Below are 19,833 nucleotides of genomic sequence, written 5' to 3' on the forward strand. Positions count from 1 at the left end.
GAGCTTGTTTTTGGAGTCATACCAAATTCCGACCTCACAAACCCTCAAGAACCCTGCACTGACCCTAAAAGAACCCTTCACTGATCCCAAAGTCTGCTACACATCTTCAAAAGACTGCTGCAGGCCTCCGGAAAAAAAGCACCGACGGCAATGAACTCTCGCTAAAGAGGAAAGGAGCTCATTCTGGACCTCAAGCAAAAAAACACTGAAACTTCATACCAAGGATTCTGGGGAAGCAAGCCACGTGACCCGTGAGGAGCGCCCATTTTATTTTTTTGTCATTGGAGCTAAACGGGGCATGCTGTCTTTTTCTCCAAAATGTTATACAGTTGAATCCCGCTATAACGAAATTCACGGTGCACGAAAAAAAATTCGTTCTCGCGGAACTTCGTTATCGCAAAAATTTGACGTGAAACGCAGAAAGAATTGCCCAAGCAGCAGCAAAGGCGTTTAATGCCAAAAATCTGTAAGCTTGGTTTGCTTACGCTTCACGGCGAGCAACGCCGTCACGCGATTTTCGCACTCGGTCAGCAAACCCATTGCAACATCGTCGTCTCGGACAGCAACGAAATTCCTGATGACATCAAAAGCGTCCATCACCTGTACGGCGGTTGCCGCAGCCGGCGCTTCCTGTACGTCGTCGTCTTCTTCATCGGAAGAGTCCTTATCATTCCGGGCAGCTTTTATGATCTGCTCATCACTCACATCTTCGTGAACAACAACACAAGCGTCAGCGCCGATGTATTCGTCGAGCTCGAGATTAGGCGGCACGGTTCCTATTTCTCCCAGCGTTTTCCAGGCGGCCGCGATCCCCGGAGCCGGTGACGCCTCTTCGTCGTCGTCTGTAACGCCTGGTGTTAGGCCAGCAGAGTGTACGGGTCGACCTTCGGCAAATCCGGCGTGCCTGAAACAGTTCACAATTACTGAGCGCCCCAGTGTGCTCCAGGCAGCAGACATAATCTGCAGTGCCACGTACAAGTCCACCTTCGTGTCTCGGCCGGTTTCAGTGTTAAAAAGCAGCCGCTGAATTAACCTCCCGCGGTAAGCGCGCTTCAGGCTAAGAATCACGCCCTGATCGAGAGGCTGTAAGACAGACGTGCAATTGGGAGGGAAAAACCTCAGCTCCGTGTTAGTGAGCTTGACTTCGTCGGAGTGATGCGCTGAACAATTGTCCAAAAGCAAGCAAACTTTACGGCCCTGCCGCTTCATGTCGCGGTCGAATGCCATCATCCACTCGGTGAAAATAGCGCGGGTCATCCATGACTTGTTGTTCGCCTTGTACTGCACAGGTAGGCTACGAGTTCCCTTAAAACAGCGCGGCTTGGCACTTTTGCCTATGACTAACGGCGGACGCTTGTCCGAGCCATCCATGTTTGTGCAAAGCAGCACTGTGATGCGTTTTTTGCTGTGTTTGCCGCCGTGACAGCGCTGCCCCTTGAAGTCGAGCGTCCTAGCCGGCAACATCTCGTAGAATAGCCCGGTCTCGTCGGCATTGTAAATGTCTGCAGGCGCGAAGTTGCTTAAAATTCCGGCCATGTTACTCGCCTTCCAAGCAGCTGCTCCGTCCACGTCTGCTGACATTGACTCGCCGCACAACACTTTTCCAACGATGTTATGGCGGGCCTTGAAACGGTTTAGCCAGCCAATGCTGGCTTTAAAATCATCAATGCCAAGTAGGCATGCATAGTTCAAGGCTTTCTGCTGGACGATGCTTCCGGACAGGGGGACGTTGCTGGCTCGTGCTTCCACAAACCACGCATGCACTGCTTTGTCCAACTCTTCATGGAGGGGCCGCGTCACCTTTTTGTGCTTCGAGGATGTGCCTGAAGCAAGTGCCATTCTCACGCTGTCCTTATTGCCTAGAATCGTTGACAGCGAACTTGCAGGAATTCCGAAGTCTTCAGCAATTGCCGCTTTCTTCCTTCCGCTTTCTGCTTGGGCGATTATTTGAGCTTTTTGCTCAAGGGAAAGAGTTTTGCGTTTTTTCACTTGCGTTGCCATCGTGTCCTGCGGATGAAAACTCGTCGTTGTCGAAGAGAAAGGCAGCGAGTGAACAACGCGACCACGACACAAAGCCAAAATGGCGGAACTGCAATCACGTGATTTCATGCTTAATGTGGCTTTGGATTTGACTTGGACTTCTCGCCAATAAAACTAGTTTCGGTTTCGATTTTGAACGCGAAAATTTCGTTGAAGCGGAAACGCTCTGCAAAAATGGTTCATTGTGCAGAGAAATTTAGGCCATTAATTCTTATAGGATACTCGCGGGGAATAAAAAATTATTCGTTGTCGCGGAAATTTCGTTGTGGAGGTATTCGTTGTGGCGGGATTCAACTGTACCGCGTTTTGAGAAGGCAAACTGCCTTCTTCAGGCACAGGCTCCTCAGATTCATGTACTGAGGGGCCTCTTGAACCGCGTTTTCGAGGATCTCCTGATTATACTTGTGCACCCAGGTGTTGTCAAGGCATGTCATTAATTGCTGGAAGTTGACTATGGTGCTGCGGAGAACCAGAAAGGTGATGAAGACAGTCATTGGCAGCACAACCTACTGTTGAGTTTCAGGGGCGATCCCACCGTTAGCAACCTGCTTCTTGCGTACTCCAGGGTAGCGTACCGTACTGCTGCCGAGAAGTAGCAGCGCCTGCCTAACGAAGCTCGACCGACATTACTTATTGGGTAGCGTGGCGTTGTCGGCAGGCTGCAGGCATCCGGTAGATCATGGCGACCAAGCAGGGGCGAGACGATTTGCTAGTGCGAAACTTGCACGGTTTATTCAAAGCTAGTTGAAAGAAAATGAGAAAAGCATGAAGTATGAAGTATAAAGTCTGAAGTACATTTCGGAGCCCCTTAAATAGGCTCACTACAAGTGTGGGCGGGATCTTGCTTCCGTCGATGACACGTGACAGGCACAGAGAGAGGGCCCCTCCTCCTGCATTACTGAGCACGGAAAGGAGAAGTCGATCCTCTTTTCAACGAATCCGGGAGAAGGTCGGGTGAATGACCTGTCGCCCGTGGGCTCTGGCCTAGTAGAAGGTAGGGTGAATGACCTGTCGCCCATGGGCTCCGACCAAGTAGAGCGTAGGGGGATGACGTATCGCCCTTGGCTTCCGACCATACCTAACACTACTCTGTTGTTGAGGCACTGAGAGAGAGCAGTTCTCTGCTGTATGTCTGCACTTAACGGCAGCATGAAATAACATTCACCACAAATTCCCGCTAGAAGACGTCAATCTCAAGATGGCTGAAGTTGCTCAAGTACAAGCTCAGGAAACTGCTTCACTCAACAGCGGATGTCATTTTATTATAGCGTTCCCTGCTATCCTACTCCAGCAGAGTGGCGACTCAAAAGAAGAAGCAATCGACGCACTTGAAGTCGAGTTTGCCAACTTGCAAGCATATCAGGTTCCAGCCGACATATTGAATGAGCCATGGTGTGACGTGCAGTGGTTGCAATTAGGAAGCACTAAGTGTCGACAGATTGCTCAGGTTCCACAGAATTTGGTTATAGTTATTATGATTATTTGGTTGGTTATGCTGGGTATTCTCTCTATTCCCCACAGCAATGCTGAATGTGAGAGAACATTCAGCACTGCGAACAAAACTCGGAGTTTCGCTCATCTCTGTGCAAGAAAACATTCAAAAGTCTGCTGATGGTCAAGGGGTACCAGAGTGGTACTTGCTTTGAGCAAACCTACACGGAGAATTTTCTGAAGCAGGCAAAGTCGGCAATAGCAAAATCATTGCAGAAATAAATTGTGCCCCAGTGGACTTTTCACTCTTCTCTCCAAGACATGGATTGCACTTGCAGTTGTGAAAATGTGAGTAAGCTTGTCACAAAAGGTAAATCCCGTAAAAAAAAAAAAAAATGTTGCCCCCCACCGCCACGATAGTTTTACGAATTTCCAAATCTTCAGGTTGGCAGGTATATAAATACCCAAGGCGGCGGTAATAAACTTATAAAGTAGGACTCGCGAATTTCCTGGTTGTGGTGCGAGCGAAAGCTTCATTCCAATATTGTCGCATTTAGGTCATTGAGAGAGACCGGGAGGTTGACATGTTTCGAAATGGAAAAGGTTCAAAAGAGATTTTGTGTGTGACCTGTGGTTACTAAATTGTATCCTGAAAAATGGCTCTGTCTGACTGATACACTATTCATTACAAGTAGTGCATTGAAGAAGGTAGACCGGTGTCACATGTAAAGTTTCCTTTAATTTGAACTGAGAAGTTGGACGTGCATATATGTACATATTACCTCTCATAACAGTTGCACTTGAAGAAACTTCGTGTGACCTTCAAAGTGAACCTTCATGTTCACTTGGAAGAATTGTCTTATACTTTGCGATCAATAATACTGCTTCGCTTTTCTAGCATAACTGCAGCTTTTTTTTTTCTACTGTGAGTCAGAGTATAAGCACTGCTGCACATGACTGCTATTCATTCTGATTTTGAGTGAATCCTGCTTGGTCTCATTTTGGTCACTGAGTGAATTATATATACAGTCGAATCTCATTAATTCGAGCATGCTTAATTCGAACTTCCAGTTTATTCAAACTTACGCTGTAGTCCCGTCAAAGTTATGTGTATTCCAATGGGCGAAAACACCCGGTAATTTGAATGCACAAGCATTTGCGACAGTTTATTCTAATGTACTGCGCTCCGACAATGCTTTCAGCAGCACCAAATCTGCGGCGGCGCCCCCAACCAGCATTGCTCTGACCTTGCTATAGAGGAAAAGCTAAGGTGAGACCCCTCAACGCCGCGTGAGAGGTTCCGTATCAAGTCCAAGGGCGATAACACTATCGCCGCACGCCGTACGCTGTATGTGCGAGTGAAAGCATGCGAGGGAAGCCGACGACAATCGTGCCCACCTTAAAGAGATGGAGCAGCGTAGAAGTGCGCCATATTCCGTCATGCGCGAGGCACTCAACGTTGTGAGGCACCAGGAAGTACCTCATTCTCCTTATTGTTTGCATGCAGCGACACCGCAACAGAAGGGAGCACACCAACATGATTATTATCAGTGGCAACGACTTCGTCATCTTCATAAGACATTGGAAAACGCAGGATGAAGAACATAAACACAGCACCGATCTGCCAGCAGATGAAGGAAGAAGCACGCGATCGCACAGAGGGAAGCAGCGGTGGAGGCCTAGTTCGGCCTCAGCAACTCTGCCGTAGCAGTCAGGTGGCACTGAGGCTTAGGTGGCAGAGGTAATTAGCACCATCCATAAGCTGGTGGGAAAGCAAATCTGCATTCCTCCTTCCCCTCATCGCAACTGCGCTCCCCTTGCCCTGCCTCCAAACTCCCTCGTAGCTCCCTCACTTTTGATGGTCTCTGTGCGTGCACGGACCTCAGCACCAGCCCAGCACCAGCTTAGCCCGCTCCCTGAAGTTTCGTTTTCTGCCGTTATCAGGAAGCGAGTGTTGGCTTTCACAGGCAGTTTCGTGGTCCTCGCACCATTTGTGCATCGTGTTATGGTGCAGGAGTACTTCAAGAACAAGTCCTCCTTTTAACTCGAACTTCTTTTAACTCCAACAAATTTTCGGGCCCCTTCGAGTTCGAATTACCGAGATTTGACTATTTCTGACATCTGCTTGCAAGTGGCGGTTTCTATCCCAAATAAATGCTGTAAATTATTAGAAGAGGTTTTTTTTTCGTGAGTTGTTAGCATTGCCTGCTGAAAGAGAAGCAATACTGAGACACATATTATTCACATGCATTTCACACACCATTGATAAAACTCTGTCGAAGGAGTCATTGAAGTTTTCAGGTGTCTTTTTTTTTTCAGGGTCAAAAAAGCATGCAAGGCAATTTGAAGCGAGGTGAACTTACAGGAACATATTAATTCTCTAGGCATAGGTTATCCATACTAGAAATATTTGTTAGTTGGCTACCTCCTCTTTAATAATATAATAAACTTTGTCCTGTGTATATATTTAAACATTTTGTGTCTGTGCATGGTGTTCACGGTGAAAATTTTAAAAATGTGCTGAGGTGAAAAAATATGGATGAGGTAGCCGCCGCTGATGCTTCTAATGCGCGTGTCCTCCTATGGTCAGGATTTGCAGAAATAAAGCGAAAGTATGACTTAAAGGCCATGCACGTCCGTGCCAACAATGATGCAGTAAGCTTTTAGCCATAACAAAGTTTAAACTGTAAAGGTAGAGGCAACTGAAAAGAAACCTCAAATGATATGGGTGACAGAAGTCTGGCAACGATGATTTAGAGGGGTCATAACAAGGTCATCCAACTATGACAAGTACGTTCTTTATTTCGGGAAATCCTCGGCGCACACACACACGTGCAGTCTGCGTTTCATCTCGCCGCGCCGCACGTGGCTTGCTCCGCCGATTACTTCACTCACTCAGTTTGTTGTCACGCGCTCCCCGCATGCCGACTGCACACACATGCTTCCCATGTTCTCCTGTGCCTGCTACTTTACACTGTTACCTAGTGTCTCGTGCCTGTGACTCTATGCCACCTGGCGTTCGCCCGGTACCCTTACACATTGAATCTGAAAGTAGAGTGGCCAATATGGTGGAACTCACACACATATGCACAAAAAAGGAAGGGGAGGGGGGGCTGCCTTTAGGCACAACCTGAAATTTCAATTTGAAATCGCTGCCTATAAGCCCCTCCCACCAACAGTGACCACTCAGGTGACATCCAAAAGTGCAGCGCCAGCTCTTTGTTGTGTGCTTTGGAACATAACGACGTACATGTCGTGTCGAGGTGGTGCCTGCTGCTCACAGCTGTGCGAGCATTTGAGCAGGAACCTTCCAGTGACCAGTAGTTCCTGGATTTTCCTGACAGCGCATTGTGCATGCAATTCTTTCACTCGTCAGTACAAACCAGAAAATGTGTGCAGGAGCTATTTCAGGTTGATTGCTGAGATACACATGAAAATGAAACCACACATTACAATCGTAACTTACTTCCAGCTTCTGCAATTGCTTCCCACGCATGTTGTACATAAAAGTATAGCCTTCAAGACTGGCTTCTGTTACTCTGAGGGAGCCATCACAATAATGTGATTTCATCTCATCATGTGTTAGTGTTGCTAGATTGCTGTGAATCTCAGCAATCGAAGACAAATGTGATGGTGACATAGGTCAGCAGCTCCTCTGACAAAGAAGACAAAGAGGAAAGTGAGCATTGTGGACTAAAATTGATGTGAACAGCAGTTTGTTGAAGCCTCCACTGTTCTTTCCTGGTTTTATTGACAGTGATAAGATCTCGAATGGGTGAGATGTGGGTCTTCAACCCAAGAATCGGGAGATGGCGATGAGGGCGTGCATTGTGATGACAAAAAATAAAGTATTCACTTCAGCGGCACGTGGTCATGGCTCTATCGTAGTCTTGAGCAGTTCTGCTAAACACAGGTGCCAGGACGGCCTTAAACCCTTGCGTACAGCTGTTACAATCGGTGTAAAGGACCCCACTGAAAGGGTCATTCAATTCTCATGTTCTTGTGGTAGTCAAAGTCTGCTTGGGGTTGCTCCCATGAAGTTGTCAGTGCCAGCGTGTTCAGCACAGTCTTGTGTTCCGTCATCAAGTTGTGAAGACGACAGCCTCCTCCCCTTTGTAGCCTGCTGGCTACCCGTGTCAACACAGGATAGGGCAAGGGCCATAGGTGTGACACATTCTTGGTGATGAGGGCAATTACCTTGACACGGGAGAGCAAGTTGGAACGTTTCCCACATTTGAGAGGTTGAATTCCAGCCCAGTCATAACAGTCGATGAAACGAAATGACACGCGACTGCATAATTCCTTGTTTTGAGCTGTACCACACACTGCCAGAGCTCCCTTAGTCAAATAATGCACCTTTAGCATGCACAGCTAATGTGACAAAGACAAGACCATCTTTTTATATATTCCTTCCATAATTTTTGTTGATTACTACTATTTAGTTGGTGCATTTACCTTGTTTATTCAAGTCTAACACTCCCTCGATTGTAATGTGCACCCGTTTCCCGCGACCACGGAACAAGAAACATTTAGGAGTGGAAACTCCGCTGTTTGCGGTGACCAGAAAAGGTCACAAGCCTGCGGAGCCATTATCGTGCTGGCGGCCTGGAAAGAAATTACCGCCGTTGAGAGCACGCTGGAGCCGCCTGCCCGGGCGCTGCATTTTTTTTTTTTTTTCCGCTGCGGCTTCTATGACGCACCGCATGGCGCCGCCACTGTATACGGCCCCGTCGGCACATACAACAATTGTGACTTTATCTGGTCGCCCGCGCTCGCTCGCGCTGACAGGAGTTTCACCTCCTAAATGTCTTACGCCGTGGCCGCGACTAAAAAAAAAGGGGGGGGGGGAAACGCCCTCGATTTTAACTTGCACCCATTTGCCGCAACCTAAAATAAAGTCCTTTACAGTACCATGCACCTCATTCTTTCCTACGAGATACATCTCTCTCATTTGGAAAAACAAAGATTTACTCCCAATACACTAAAGCTGTGATCAAAAAAGTCGCAGTTTCGCCCGAAAGGCGTAGAAGCATCGATTACAAAAGCAAATTAGTAGACAGCTATACGAAAAGTAAGGATAGCAGTATATCACAATTAACAAGCATGGTGTCACGCGTGCACAAGCAACCATGAACACGTCTCATGCAATGACCGTGGAAACTCTTTATCAGCATGCTGGAGTGGGGATGTGCGGTAGCTGGAGCAAGCGAATTGACCTTTGTGCAGACTCTCGCGTCAATGCGCACTAAGCAACGAGAACACAGCGCAGTGCACCTAGATGCGTCTCCATTGCAGATCGCTTTCAAGATGGGGGCCGCGCGGCCGCACCATACCTAGCAGCCGCCGGAGTAGAAAGCTTCTCCTGTTTGCGCCAGTCCCGCACGCAAGTTTCGGGAACTCTGAACTCCCATGAAGCGGCCCGATTTCTGTCCGTCTCCGCATAAGTGATCACTTTCCTTTTAATTGCATCATCATGATGAATTCGTCATGTCTTTGCAGTCGGCACTTCCGTGCTGATAGAGCAAATGCAGAAAACAGGAAGACTGGGAAGACAGACGGTGCACTAACCTAAGCACATGTACTAAAGCACATGGATAAAGCTACGGCAGCTAGGCTAAAGTGAAATAGACTATTTGGTAATACATGGGTATCTAGCTAGCCTCGAAGCGAATGTGAGGCGGCCACCTTGAAATGTGAATGGCGATATGGTAACGCAGGTTTAGGGTCATACTTGATTCTAACGGGAAACAAAGTGCGCACTAGATTCAAGTAAATACAGTATACTATGGTGTACAACAAACTTCAATAACCTACTTTTATTCATTCTATGAGTCAGTTACATTCTTCTACCGCAAAAACCTGCTGTTTATAACAAAGATATTCACAGTCGGCAATAAAAAGAAAGTATTCTGGGTAAGAAATTTCTTCATAGAACAAAACGGCTAAAGGGTTAAAGTCACGTTCTCTTTACACGGCACCAGGAGGACGAAGGCTTGAGTCATAGCAACCACACCACTTCTTTTTTCCCCGAGCAGGTAGGGCTGTTGTATGTATGTGTGCCTCTGGATGAAGAGAATTGTCTGATTTCGTGCAGGTCTCTGGGGCCAGTGGCAACCGGGTGAAGCCCCCCCACCCGGAGCAGGAGGAGCCCCACCGCCGCCCCCTGCACAGCAACAAGAGCTCTCCGACATGCTCCAGATGCTGGACCAATCGGGCACGGCATCGTTTGAAGAGCTCTCCATGTTCAACTCATTTCCTGAGTGACTGCGCACACATCGTGGTTGGGGGGCCCTCTTTTGTAACTGCAGCAACAGCGCCGTGGTGCAAGGGTTTTGGTAGCATGCCTCATCGTGGACCAGCAATGTACTTGACCCGCGTGAAGAAAAAAAAAAGAAAAAAAAGAAAACCCAGGTCACAGAAATACACTGCACTGTACTGCACCCAAGACCGCTCTCTGCCATCCTGCTTTCACCCTTTTGTGGCGCACCTGCCACCGCATCACTGAGCTGGTAGGAAACATCACCCTAAACGATGAAAGCTGGCTTTATATTTCATGAAGCCGAAGCAACCATTTTTCAACATAATGAAGGTGAAGATTAAATCATTGGTGCCTACTTGATTATAGAGTATAAGCTGGAAGAAACATGTTAGTTTGACTCAGATTTCTCATTTCTTTTTTTTCTTGAAGGGCAAGTTTCATGAGCTTGCAATAGATGTATGCATTGTACATTCCTCATATTTTTACAGGACATGCAGTTCATTTCAAAGTACTTCTTGCGCACATTCCTTCAACTTCTGCAAGTTTTAACATTATAAGCTGGAAAGCAATTGTTGGTCACAGAAAATTGGAGCTCGTCTGCTTTGTATGTTTTGTTGTAGGTGGCATGCTGCAGTTTTGGGATTGGTAGTAAGACAGCTTAGGTGGTAGTTCTTACGACGAAGCTATCATGGCATCTTGATTATGGCCCATCAAAGGGTCAATGGCCCCATAAGCTTTCTTTTCATGTACAAGGCTCCAAGATGCTCTAAATGTGCTATGTAGTTCGTGACATTGTACCTAATTTTGTTTACCTTCCTCTGTAAAGCCTTCCTTCTGTGTGCTTTTCATAAATCTAGGTTGAGATAAAGGTGTCTTCGAAATCTAATCACACCATGCCATGTACCCTTCTCGCCCTGCAGTAAAACATTTCTTTCAAGGGTAGCTGTGTACTATCTTGGTTGTTAAGGCATTACCTTTTTTTGCTGTTGCTCACGCAATGGACACATTTCATTTATACGTTAAAGATATGGGGAAAGGAAACAAGGGAAGAAAAGCAAGTTGTGCCTGTCTTGGCTTTACTACTGTATACACTCCCAATGGTAAGCAGAGATGCATGTTTCGTGTTCATGTGTGGCTCGCACTTGCTTTTGCCAAGTGCAGTCGTGGTTCTTGAAGCAACTAGGCACTATGGAGAAGCTGCCACTAAATAAATATTCACTTTGGGACTTTTCCAGAGCATCAAGGCAGGGGATCACCCGTAGCATTTCTGGCAAGCCTTCTCTTTGTGCCCTCACAACCAGCAAGGTCTATGTTGTCACAGAGTAACTGCATCTCCAAAGATTGAGCATATCCTTACCCAGCCCATGAGGAACTGTTGGTGGCTTTCGAAAAAACAAGAAAGTCTCTACCTCCACAGAGAGGGCCTTCATGGGGCTGTGTTGCCCATTGAAAGCATGACATCATCATGCGATGTGCTCCCCTTGCAGGCGAGGTTTGAGTTCTCCCTTGTGTAAACACTCCTTTAAACACAGGTTTACAATGCTAATATAGGCCGCCACTTCACCACAGTCTATAACTGCTCAGACAATTTCTCCCATTATTGGTAGTCTTTTGCTTTGTGCAAACTCGCAATGATAAGTGGCTTCCTTTTTTAATTTGCAGTATTGCTGACAGGCATGTGCTTTGACAGATGGTTTAGCAAAGCTTTGTGTGGTGAAGGATTCTGCATTATCGCTACAGTTCAACGAGTACAATAAGATACTGTACTTACTCATATACAGCCTGCACTTACTTTTTTGAAAATTTTACCGGGTGTCGGCTTTACACGAGGCAGGCTTATGGCTACTCACAAGCCCGAAACTGCACTCAGAATGCTATGCAAATAAATGCAACCACTGGCGACCAACTACACATTTGCAGTCTGCGACCAACTTTTCGGACTAGTGCGATCTTGTAAGTGGCTTGCAGGAATTAACCAGCATGCCAGTACGTGCAGGACACTTAGCAAAACTTTTTCCTTGCATTTTTGCACTACAATGTGGAGGTGTGGGCCTTACAGGAGTAACTGTGGTACATTTGTTTGTTGTCGAAGTTTGTAATGAGGTGGTGCTTGACGAGGCATGCTTGGTGCTGTCTTGGCCTGAGCCTAACTCCTGCAGGTGTGAAATGCAACAGAGCAAAGCTTTGTACATCTCTGATCCTTTTTGGAGCATATACAGTAACTATAGGCTGCCCAAGAAGAAAGTGACATCTTGCTGCCTCTGCTGCTATATAGACAAGAAATGTAGCTAATACTTTGCTTCTGTGAGTGCCAGGACTACCAAAATGGAGAAGGCCAACTACAGAGTTGCCTACCATTCCTTCTCACTTATTCTTTTATGTAACACTGCCACCCAAGCACTGCATCCACTAATAAAGCATTACCAGAACTTGTACATTTCAATCTAATGTCAAGGAGTGAATAAGAATCCATGAAGGTTCTTTTCTTTTTCTATTTTCACAACAAAGATGTTTTAAAAACTCAACTGAGTGCCTGGGGAAGCATTGGAGTGCAGTGTTGAGCCCTGTGCATGACCAAAGCCTTGTGGAGCTTGCTGTCCACAACCACTTTCACAGCAAGCGCCTCTGCACAGGTAGACTCGTCTGTCACAAAGGTGCCACTCGAACAGTCTTCCATGTTCCAATGCTGGTGAACTGCTGCTGGAGTAGATTTTAAATAGGGGTGTGGTGAATATCGAAATTTTCTAATCCAAATACTTAGCTTCGAATATTGAATAATGCTATGCACATGCATTTATTAGCATGTTTGTTTATTTCAACATGTTGGGACATTGAAATTACGATGTCAATGGTAAAAAATTTGACTAGTAAGCTGTTACACCATAATATTTTGTATTTGGCTCATGTTAATTTGGAAGATTCAGTAATTCCCACTAGCTGTCTGTTCTTGCCAACTTGTGCCTTATTATACAATATCAAACGCCCGTAAGGCATTTGACCCTGATCCAGCCATCACTTATTGCATTTGCTGTTGAACAATAAGCTCGGGTTTGGGGGCGGCATGGCAACAGTAACAAATGAGCAAGGCAAAAGCTGTGCACACACTCAACCAAAACGAAGTGGTGCTGTACTGTTTGCAATGACCATTACTTAGAAAATAACTGCAAGAACATTGTGTTTTCTTCTTATGTTGTATGCCACATGCAAGCAGGTCTTCTGCAGCGCAGCTTGTGCTGCAAGCCCCGTTTGTTCTCTTTCAGTGCGGGACACCTGACCGACTCAATGTTGTCAAGGTAGTGCATTTGCAAGAGTAAAACACAACAACCGATATAATGGGAGTTATCCACCCTTTTCGCGGTGATCCCGTGGGTGCTGCCATGTTTGATCACATGATGATGCGTCCATTGCTTGCTTCAACTGCCTCAGTGTTTACAATGGCTGTTTGTGGCGCAGGTGCGGCTTAGCAAACCCCTGTGAATTCGGGAGATATCGTAGACGGTGACTGAGTGAACGACAAAAACTTGGCTACAGCTTCAGAGAACATGCAAAAGCTCTTTTGGAGCTGATTAAGCTATGTCCAAACGGCGTGAGCAGCGCACATTGTGCTTGTTCTGAAAGCAGGGCTAAATATGTATTCCAAATTAACCAAACTTTCCGCCCATGATTTGGCCGAGCGCCTCTCTCGAGTCGCGCGGGTCCGACACACCATCTATGCCGACGACATAACGCTCTGGGTCCCAGGAGGAAGCGATGGACACATTGAGGAGCAGCTGGACGGGTCTGGGCTTGTCTGCTCCTCAAGCAAGTCTGAGCTGTTGGCGATTCCTCTGAAAAGAGCAGATAGGAAGACTAAAGGCAACAAACCTGCGAGAGAGCAAGAGACAATAAAGATCAAGACGAGCGGCGGTCACACGATCCCGGTTGTCGAGGAAATCCGAGTGCTGGAGATGCTGATTGAGCGCAAACAAGTCAACGGTGAGACGGTCAACCGTCTCGCGGCCAAAGTCGCCACGGCCATCCGCCTCATCAAGAGGATGTCACAAAGAACAGCAGGCATGAAGGAAGAAAGCCTCACCCGGCTAGTGGAATCCTTTGCTATAAGCCAAATTACATACGTTGCTGCTTTCCACAACTGGAGGCAGTGCGAGCGAAATAAGATCAATGCGCTCATATGCAAAGCGTACAAGGCTGCACTCGGACTTCTCGACTGCTCAAGCACCGACAAGTTCCTGGCCTTGGGAGGGTGTCAGTAGGGTGTCACACAGAACAGCAGGCATGGAGGAAGAAAGCCTCACCCGGCTAGTGGAATCCTTAGCTATAAGCCACGTTACATACGTTGCTGCTTTCCACAACTGGAGGCAGTGCGAGCGAAATAAGATCAATACGCTCATACACAAAGCGTACAAGGCTGCACTCGGACTTCTCGACTGCACAAGCACCGACAAGTACCTGGCCCTGGGAGTGCATAACACCCCGGAGGAAATCGCCGAGGCGCAGAGGACCGCTCAGCTCGCGCGGCTATCGGAAACAAGAACGGGCAGACAAGTGCTGCGTGACCTAGGCCTGGGGCCAAAGGAAAAGGGACCCGAAAATACAGAAGTGCCTGTACCGGACGCAATTAGCAGACGGCTACGGGTATGACCGGCGCCAAGAAACATGAACCCTGAGTTCCACAAAGAGTGGCGGGCGGCGAGGGCCAAGGCGCTCATCGATCTCCATGCCAAAGACGGGTGCCGTGTTTGTGGACGCGCCAGAGTATCCACATGACAGAAAGGCATTCGCCGCTGCAGTCGTCGGGGCATCGACCGGTGCAACGAGAACAGCGGCGAGTGTGCGGACTCGAGGGGCGTATCCAGCCGAGGAGGTGGCCATTGCCCTGGCTATCGCCGACCCCGAGTGCCGCACGACTGAGCTCTGTGATTCTAGGACGGCAGCGAGAAATTACGCCAGAGCAAGGGCGTGTAGTGAAGCCGCGCGTGTGTCTGTGTCTGGGCTCGTCTGCTCTCCAAGCAAGTCTGAGCTGTCGGTGATTCCTCCGAAAAGTGCAGCTAGGAAGACGAAAGACAACGAACCTGCGAGAGAGCAAGAGACAATAAAGATCAAGTCGAGCGGCGGTCACACGATCCCGGTTGTCGAGTGCTGGGGATGCTGATCGAGCGCAAACGAGCCCACGGCAACCGTTCTGCAGGCATTCATAACAAAGTTTCTTCACTCATTCACCAAGATTAGTGTGTTTTGCTCTTCGTTCTTTATTTGGCACATATTTTGAAGCAGCGGCTTGTCGCATTTCTGACTCGGCAAATTTCCTTGGTGCAGTCATTGATTTTCTGCCTAATCGCTCGCGGGTGCGCTCAATTTCGATAGATTTGTTCTTGCTGCGTGCAAGGCTTGAAACGTAGCTATTTTGTACATTGTAACAAAGATGTATTATCGCTAGTAACTCGCTTGCTCTTGTGGGCCGTCACGAAACATTCAGCTTCGACCATTCTTGTGCTATCGGTGTAGCCCATCATTTACTGTGCGTATATGGTGCGCATATATTCAAGTGTGCGCCCATTCACTTATTGACACGTTGGCAATACAGTGGGCGTAAGATTCCGTGCCAGTTGGGGTAAGCAATGGACCGTACTGTGCTCGAAACTTACTATGTCAGGAAGCATCGCTACTCTCCCTTTGTCATTGTTTAATGAGCGGTACTCACTCTTGCAGACGTTCCGGGGCTGAAGCACTTTCCTTGAAGGTTAGCGATACAACGCTGGCGGATGAGAAAATTTCTGTATCCTCGAGGAAAGCCGCACATGTCAAAGTGCCGGTAACACGTACGGACAGTTGCAGCAGCGGTCCGCGAACTTGACCACAGATTCATTCCATTCCATAATATGTCAGTCACTATTTTCTACTGCACAAGTCTTCAATCTACATGATTCAATCCAGCATGATTGGAGCACAGTGCGCTAGCTAAAATTCAGTTGCATTTCCATCAGTGACCGCACACAAGCAAGGTGGAAGCGGCGATAATGGTTGCGTTTTCGTGCGCTGTCGCTGAGGCCACGTGCGGCGCGCCGCCGCAAGCGCCGCCTCGTTTGTCTCGAAAAAAACTGCTCCGCGACAAGAGTCGATACAGCAGACCCGTTAATTCGATCCCGGCCTAAGATCCCGTCCGGCTCGCATGCATTTCTGTGTGCCCAAAATTTTGTTATTTTAATCCAAAGATTGTCCTTCACCGGATAATTAGGACTTGACCGGTCAGCACGAACGCGCCTGACCAACACCTCTAGAGGGTGTTGGCCTCACCCCTATGGTGTCTGTAATAGCGACCCTAGCGTATGTCTCGGTGGAACCTAGGGGGCAGTTAATGCGTTGAACACACGTCGCCTCTCGCCGAAAACACCTGTTCTCGGCCCGCACTAGGTAGGTTTTCAAGCAATAACCGCAGCTTACAACGTCTGATTAAGGTATATACCCAATTCTACCCCCCCCCCTTTTTTTAAGTCTCAGTTTCGCTCGAAAGGCGAAGCATATATTGCAATAGCAAATTAGTGCGCAGCTATACGAAGTAAAGATAGCAGGATTATCGGCCGTATAAACTACAATTGTAACATGGGCAACTAACTAAACAAACGTGGTGTCACGAGCGCACGAGCAAACGTGAACACATCTTACTCGGTGACCGAGGAAACTCGCTGTAAAAACTCTGCAGTGAGGAAACGCGGCAGCAGCAGCGAGCGAATTGACCTTCGTGCTACCGCTCGCACCAACAGGAACTAGGCCGCGAAAGCGCAGCGCGGACTCTTTAACCGTCGCAGATGGCTTTCAAGATACAGCGGCCCGGCGGGCGGGCACAGCCGCCGCCCGGAGGCGTATACGGAAGATTTATTCCCTGGGCGCTGGGTGGGGTGGGGGGGGTTACGTTCCGACGCTGGGGTGCCGCCGCTGTGAACGCGATGCAGCAGTAGGCACTGACGCCAATTTGGTGATAGCAGTACGCATCACTTCCATTGTGGTGTATCCGAGGCACGTGAAGCAATTTGAAGTGCTTCAAGAAGCGCCTGTGTATCGTTGTTCATTTGACAACGCCACGCCTCTCTGCCAAAAGCCGCGTCGCTCCGTTTTCAACGACCCTGAAAAAGCATTCATGCGGAACGTGGGCACGCGCCACAGCGACAAGGAAGAAGACGGCGGCGGGCATGATCATGGAACCATGTGTCGAGGCCACAGCCATAAAGACGACACGGTAAGTTTCTGTTGCAGTTCAGAGTGCATATTTTCGAGAACGCTAGTACAATCAGGTAAGACTTAACGCCGCATACGCTACGCAGACCGCGCACTTGTCCAAAATATCTCGACACCACACAGAGTGACTGAGTGCATGCCACGCGGGATGAGAAGCCCGCATATATTTGCAGATGTGCGTCTAAGCCTTCAAAGCATGCTTCAAACCACAAGCACTTTCCTGCTGCCGCGCGTGCGGCTTACTCTGACCTCTCATTCTTCGTGGGGTATGATTTTCTTATACCCGCTATGCGTGAAGGAAAAGCGCGTGGCCAACACATAATTGTCTCGTCTCTTATTGGAATAAAGCGTAGATCAATGGGGAAACTACTAAAACACCAAGCGTGCTACGATTCTTCAGTTGTAAAAAAAGAAACTGGCAATTTCTGAACGCTTCAGCGCATGACACTTGTGTAATGCGGCGAAGCATTCAGTGTATTGCAGTGAAGCGAGTGAGAATTTGCACGCATGAACATAAACATGAGCAAGTTAAATTTTGAATAGTATCAATAATATTTTAACTTTGAATTTGTGTAAGTAGAAGTAAATCAAATATGAGAACTACGAAATGTTTATAAGGCAGTCTTTTTGTGGCAAACAGGAAATTAAAAATGGCCAGGCAAATGTTCCTGTGGCTGTATCCTAATACCGTTGCTCCATGGGAGAGTATAACAGTACTGCTTAAAGGCTTCCGGTCTCTTCATCATCTTTTTCTCCCCTCACCCATTCCAGGTGCAGCGCTGTTGAGGTGTCCTCCACTGAGAGACAGTTACGGCGTTGCACTTGTCTCTTCCGTTTCCATGTTCAAAGTCGTTACGACGACTGCTTAAAGGCCGTCCTAGATTTTAAAGCGGAACTTCTAGACATCGTTTTAGATAAGTCGATAGATTCCGACTCATTGCAGAGGTAGCATTAAGGGGATACCACCAAACCACATCTGTGCAAATAAAAAGTAAACGGGCAGCCTTGTAAATTATGCTTTGAATTGCCGGTTAGGTTAGGTAGGAGGACCACTGTCGGTTCCAAGAATAATTTAGATGCATAAGATCTGTAGATTTTGCTAATAACAGGCCTTTTTTTTTCTTCGGTCAAAGAAAACTGCCTATATCAGGGTGCAGTGAAATGCGCAGTTGCCGGCAGCACAGATATCATCGGACTTGTTAAAGAAGCTCGTGCTAAAGGAATCGGCTGTTATATGGCTCCGTACGTGTTCATGCCGCCACTTTCTTCTTCCTTTTCGATGTGGCACATGTCCACGTTCCGCATGAATGGTTTTTCAGCGTCGTTGAAAACTGAGCGACGCGGCTTTCGGCAGCGTGGCGTGGCGTTGTCAAAGGCCTGCACAAAACCCTTGTGCAACGTTGCACATGCGTTTCGTCAAGCATTTCAAGTTGCTTCACGTGCCTCGGATACACCACAATGCAAGTGATGCGTACTCCTATCACCAAATGGGCGACAGTGCCCACTGCTGCATCGCGTTCACCGCGGCGGCAGCCCAGCGTCGGAGGGTAAACAAACTTAAATCTCGGAGGCAACGTCGAAGGGGTCGGAGGCCGCGGCCCGGGTGGCGTTTCTACAATTGCTAGCAGGTACAGCGGGGCGTGGCGCTTTTCACGGCGCTCGACGTTTCTGCGCAGGCGCGAGTAAGAGCGGGTGCGAGAAAGAAAATCTGGGGGCCCTTGCTTCTTGAATATGTGAGTCTGCCTAGGCACAACGGAGAAGGTTTCTTAACGCGTGTTGTATGCATTTGTCCCCTAGGCATGCCGGCATAGCGGAGTGCGGTCCAGTTTGTTTACGCTCCACCGCTGGCTCCACGCGCGGTGAGGCAATGGGCACGGACGCCCCATTTGGTGATCGCTGTGTATGAAGGGGCAAGGTTCTGATGGTGTTGTATAAGTAGCGGGTCGCTTTTTTAGTCGCGACGATAGATTGCTTTTTTTACGAGCACTGCTCCAGGAGGGCACATGTAACCGGCAAACGGAGGTCTCGGGAGAGCACCTGAGGTTATATTAAAGCAGGCGGCGCAGGATCTCCAGGGCACCCAAGTGGTAGCGGGGGGAGCAAAGCTGGAAGCAGGGTGGCCTGTGGGTTGGGGCCGCGGAGGCCGAAGCGTGCAAGGGGGTGGTCGCATAAAAAATTGGCTGTCCGCGATAGCGGACAGCCGATTCTCTATTCCCCTGGCATGCGCAGTCCTCTGCGAGCCCCAGCACACGGCCCAGTCCGGGTTCTAGCTTTGATGTCCCAGTTTCCGCTTTGGTGTCCTGGAGGCACCGCCAATAATGCGAAATAATGAAACGTTGTTTTCATTAGTAAAAAACACGATTGAATAAACATGATTGCGTCCAGCCGCCAACTTGCGATGCTAAGTTCAGCCCCACCGCGCCCTGCGACTTCTGCCGGCACGCCTAAGGACAAACGCATACAACACGCGCCAAGAAACTCCTCCGTAGTGCCTGGGAAGAGTCGTATATTCAAGGAGCAAAAGTCCCCACATTTCCTCTCTCGCACCCGCTCTTACTCGTGCATGCGCGCAAACGTCCGTCGTCTCCGCAAGTGCCGCGCCCCGCTGTACCTACTAGCAATTGTAAATACTCCCCTGGGTTTCGCCATGCTAGCGGAAGTCGGCTGTGGCGAGAGCCAATAGGCGTGCAGCTCTGAGCCCCCGACGTCAAGGGATATGTTTTCCTTATACGCCGCACGGAGTAGAACGTCCCCCCCTCTCTACCCTGCGCGCGACGCCAGGCGGCGCGCTTCCCACGGTTGCATAAAGTGGAGCCGCTATAGATATATTTCAGTATTTTTACATACGGCTCGTCTACACCCTGCTTCCG

General features: G+C 48.4%; 1 protein-coding gene across 1 annotated transcript in view; it reads left to right on the plus strand.

The window, feature by feature from the left end:
* The window catches only part of tgo (Aryl hydrocarbon receptor nuclear translocator homolog tgo), a 54,375-nt gene extending 42,210 nt beyond the window's left edge, over positions 1-12,165 (plus strand). The window contains exon 9 of the mRNA XM_075684348.1: positions 9,566-12,165. Within this exon, the coding sequence (XP_075540463.1) occupies positions 9,566-9,735 (170 nt within the window). The 3' untranslated portion in view covers positions 9,736-12,165. The remainder of the gene's footprint in view (positions 1-9,565) is intronic.
* The last annotated feature ends 7,668 nt before the right edge of the window (positions 12,166-19,833 follow it).

Source organism: Dermacentor variabilis, chromosome 3 (assembly GCF_050947875.1).
Source record: "Dermacentor variabilis isolate Ectoservices chromosome 3, ASM5094787v1, whole genome shotgun sequence".
NCBI classification, from domain to species: domain Eukaryota; kingdom Metazoa; phylum Arthropoda; class Arachnida; order Ixodida; family Ixodidae; genus Dermacentor; species Dermacentor variabilis.